A 4,609-nucleotide genomic window follows, 5' to 3' on the forward strand; every position below is an offset into this window, starting at 1 on the left:
AATGGAGGTCCTAAAAGTATTTCATGTGTGTCAAGTAGATCCTAAAAAATTGAAATCGTTCATCATGGGTCCTATATGTGCATTTTACGCGCGACTTTTAGGACCTGCTTGACGCACATGAAATACTTTTAGGACCCGCAATGAACGACTTACACAGATTTAAGACCTGCATTGAACTATTTCAAACTTTTAGGACCTACTTGACACACTTGGAATACTTTTAGTACCTCCAGTGTATTTTTAGTTTTAATTAATGTTCTGTCTCTGATTTGTCCGGCTTTTATGCTTACAAACCAAAACTAGGCCAAATATATTTCCTTTTCTATTTAGGAATTTTATAGTAATACTACTACGGAGTACTCTAGATTCTAGAAGATTAGCAGTCCATGTTAAACTTTGGTGACAGTTGACAGCGAAGTACTACGGAGTACTTCCAGTATAAATGCAGAGGACGCAGAGAGGAGGCAATTGCAAGGAGAGCATCCAGTCATCCAGAGCCCAGCATACCTCGACGACGGCAGCCATGTCCGCCGCCTACGACCGCACAGCCGATCTCCGAGCGCTGGACAACACCTGCTCCGGTGTCCGCGGCCTTGCTGCCTCCGGCATCACGCAGCTCCCCCGCATTTTCCGCGTCCCCGACCACCACCAGGAATCAACCCCACCGCAAGCTCTCTTCCAAGAACCACCCTCGTCGGCGGCGTCCATTCCGGTGATTGACCTCGGTAGTCCCGACCGCGCCGCCGTGGTGGCTGCCGTCCGCCGGGCGGCCGCGGAGTGGGGATTCTTCCAGGTGACGGGTCACGGTGTGCCTCTGGAGTCAATGGCCGCCGCGACGGACGCTACGCGGGTGTTCCACGAAGCCGACGGCTGCGAGGGCAGTGACAAGGCCAGGCTCTACTCGCGTGAGCCTGACAAGGCGGTCAAGTACCACTGCAACTTCGACCTGCACCAGTCGCGGGTGGCGAACTGGCGCGACACGCTCTACCTCCGCATGGCCCCCGACCCGCCCGACGCCGGCGAACTACCGGACAGCTGCCGGTGAGTGCTCTGCAGGTTCCCTAACTGTATTTCCTCCATGGAGATTTAGATTATCTGCAGGTTAATTGTGTGTGCTTGAGAGTATCCTTAGCAAATCCGCATGCAGCAGATCATTCTTGTTTATCTCAAAACATATATAAACATATATCTCCAATTCTAACCACTCTGTTCATGCACGCATATATAAACGAGTTCAGTTTGACCCCAAATCTACCCGATGTTCAGTTGAATTTGTTACATACATCACGTAAATGTTTTTTCTGACAAACATACAAAACAATTTTTGCACACAACTCTGTAGGCCATGTTTTGTAATTGACAGTCTTATGTGATAGTGATATATTAATTCTCTTCTACTGCTAACCCAACAAATGCTACTGCTTTAGAATTGGACTGGGAGTGGAACCACACCATATATGCAGCTAGTACAGATGGTAGCATGATTTTCATGGTGGGAACGGAACCACCTTCACATTTTTCTGTTGATGCTTAAGAACAGTGCTGTAGTGTGTGTACCTAAGGATATTACTTCCATTGGAGTGTGATGTGATATTTGCTTGTTGAAACGAAATTCGTTCTTGTTGAACCGTAGTAATTAGTAGGTTAATGAGGTTTACTGATATACTATTACTATATGTATTCCATTTTTTTTATCATAGATAGTATTGCAAATGTCATTTGTTGCCTTTCTCTGTGTTTTTAACTTCTTATCACAGGAGCAATCTACAGTTAGTACTAATGGTTAGTTTATATCTCAATGGAGTATGTATTGTTAGTGTGAGTTCTTCCTTGACCATTGAAAACATGTCAAGAGCTAAATTGTCCAGTGAAATCACTTTCCACCCTTTTCGTTCGGAATTTTAAGGAAAGTTTACCTAAATTACCTGTTTAAAAGTATCATTTGGCGCTGCCGCTAACATGTTGATTTGCAGCGAGGTGTTGTTTGAATATGCCAAGCAAGTAAAGGACTTGGGGAAAACTTTGTTCGATCTGCTTTCGGAAGCTCTTGGGCTCAAACCGAGCTACCTGACAGATATAGAGTGCAACCAAGGACAGGTGATAGTATGTCACTACTACCCTCCATGCCCCCAGCCTGAACTCGCCATCGGGACAAGCCGGCATTCAGACTATGGCTTCCTAACCATACTTCTCCAAGACGAAATTGGTGGCCTTCAAGTCCTCCATGATGACCGGTGGGTCGATGTCACACCGACACCGGGAGCATTCATCGTGAACATTGGTGATCTCTTACAGGTATCTATACTATGATATATCTCATTCTGAATTGTGTGTTCAACATATGGGTGTCATGCTTGATCATTGTGAGCTGCTTTGTTTTGTTAAAACGATGTTCAGCTGGTCTCCAACGACGGGTTCAGGAGTGTGGAGCATAGAGTTTTGGCGAAGAACACTGCACCGAGGGTATCGATCGCGTGCTTCTTCAGCACGCAGTTCCACCCTGCCTCGACGAGGATGTATGGTCCGATCAAGGAGCTGTTGTCCAATGAGAACCCACCGTTGTACAGGGAGACCCTTGTCAGAGATTACGTGAAGCATTACTTCTCCATCGGGTTAGATGGGAAAACTGCCATCTCTGATTTCAGGTTGTGAGTTGTGAAGTTGAGTTTATGCCCTACTTGTCTAATGCTAAGAAAGTGATTGTAAAATGGCAATATAGCTGCCAGAATACTGTATAGAGGCCTAAATGGTACATGAGTGCACTAGTTTGGTCTTATTGTGCACTGGTACAGTAGCAGAACTAGCACACTGTAAACTCTTCACCAGTTCAACTTTCTCCCATGGTTTGTGAACATTTTCCCCTTAATTATGCTTCATGTCAGATCTTGTAATAACTTGCATCTGTGCAGCCGAAGGCCCTGACAACGGTCAGGCCGGCAGGCATCGAATTCTTTCGTGTAAAATTCTTGATTGCCATCCATTTTTTGTTTGTGCTGTTTGAGCATCATAGTGCCCAAACTGCTCAATCTCCACCTGTTTTTCCTCTTCTATCTGAAAGAGCTGTTACTCCATATAAATCAAGAGAGGTCTTGCTGGGAAGACAATCCTAGTCAGTTAGTTAACCAATGGTTCGAAGAGCACGGAGATGGGGCTGCTGTCCTGTGGACGGAGTGCTTGCCGGAGACCCACCGGCGGCTCCCCTTGGCCGTGCCATTTGCGGAGGCATAGGCAACTCTCTTGAGCTTCACCGTGAACTCCATCTTCTGGCGCATCAAACCTAAGGCCAGCATATTCGTCGCCGTCTCGACAGTGATGTCCTCCGTCGCAACGACCTCCACGTTTTACACTAACAAGGGATCCCCGATGTTAGTCACAGCACGCTTGACGTCAGTCTCTGGTGTGGCCGGCGTGAGGATCACCGATCGATGGGGTAGTTGAGATCCTTTCCTTGGATCAGTGGCGGACTTAGGAACAGAGAGCATCTCTAACTGATCCTCTAAAAGGTGTAAGAGGATAAATTTGGTTTTCCTCCTTTACATGGCACCAAACCTAACCCCTATCACTGTTATAGGAGGATAATTGTTTACTCGAGAGGCACCCTTACTCTCAAATATACTCGGCCGCCCACCCGTGGAGTAAAAGTTTTGGCCTCTTCCTCGTGCTTGCGTCGTCCCTACCCCGTGCCACGTCTTAGTCGGGGTTGCATTGACCATCCAAGGCGTCCACCGACAACCCGCTAACTCCGCACCCTCCTGCCCCATCCCGAGACAGTCGCTGCCGTCACCAGAATAAAACTCTATCGCCACCGTCGCAGCATCGGTCACACAGCCGGAACGACAAACCGGATGTTCTTCCTCCGAGCCTCTCCGTCGACTGCTGGCCATCTCGAAGCATCGCCGACCACTAGCAGCTTGAGCATCGGCTCAACGTCACGGCCAGTAGTGACACCTCTGCCGTCCTTCAAGTATTGGATGGCTTGCCTAGGTGAGTTTTTTTCCTTTTCATCTCAACGTCGCCGCCAGCCCTGACACCTCCGAGTCATTTATAGTGTAGATGAAGAGGTTGAGGGGTATGATCTTCGAGGACTCTTCGTCGGAGGACGAGGAAGAAGATGATGGCGACTTCAAAATGGCCATTGGCATGACCTTCAAAGAGGATTTTTGGTGGCTGAGAAGAGGATCACAATTCGATCGTATACACATCAATCGAGAGAGAGAGAGAGAGCAGAGGGCCATGAAAAGATTATGATCCTACCTATCTGGAGAAGTATTTTTGCCGGCGATTTCGGATGCACAAAAGTCTCTTTCTCACAATTACAAGAGTTATGGAGAAGCATGATAATTGGTTCAAACTCAGGAGGAGTGCGTCCGCAGAGAGAAGTGTGAGCCCTTTGATGAAGCGTATCACGGTTGTTCGAGTCCTGGCCTGTGGGTGTCCGGCCGACGCCGTTAACGACTTTGTCTACATCGGAGAAGATACAATCTTGGAGGTCGTTCGAAAGTACACAAAAGTCGTGATTGAGATGGGTCAGAGTACTTGAGGTCACCCACTAATGAAGACATCGAGAGGCTGTTGGGATTGAGTGAAGAATGAGGATGGCCTGGGATGC

General features: G+C 47.7%; 1 protein-coding gene across 1 annotated transcript; it reads left to right on the forward strand.

Moving 5' to 3' along the window:
* Positions 1-490: 490 nt before the first annotated feature.
* On the forward strand, positions 491-2,868 carry LOC125535121 (1-aminocyclopropane-1-carboxylate oxidase homolog 1-like). The gene is made up of 3 exons (XM_048698174.1): positions 491-1,041; positions 1,974-2,295; positions 2,398-2,868. The coding sequence occupies exons 1-3, from the start codon at positions 524-526 to the stop codon at positions 2,650-2,652; spliced, it is 1,095 nt and encodes a 364-aa protein (XP_048554131.1). The 5' UTR covers positions 491-523; the 3' UTR covers positions 2,653-2,868.
* The last annotated feature ends 1,741 nt before the right edge of the window (positions 2,869-4,609 follow it).

This window comes from Triticum urartu, chromosome 2 (assembly GCF_003073215.2).
Source record: "Triticum urartu cultivar G1812 chromosome 2, Tu2.1, whole genome shotgun sequence".
In the NCBI taxonomy this organism is placed as follows: Eukaryota; Viridiplantae; Streptophyta; class Magnoliopsida; order Poales; family Poaceae; genus Triticum; species Triticum urartu.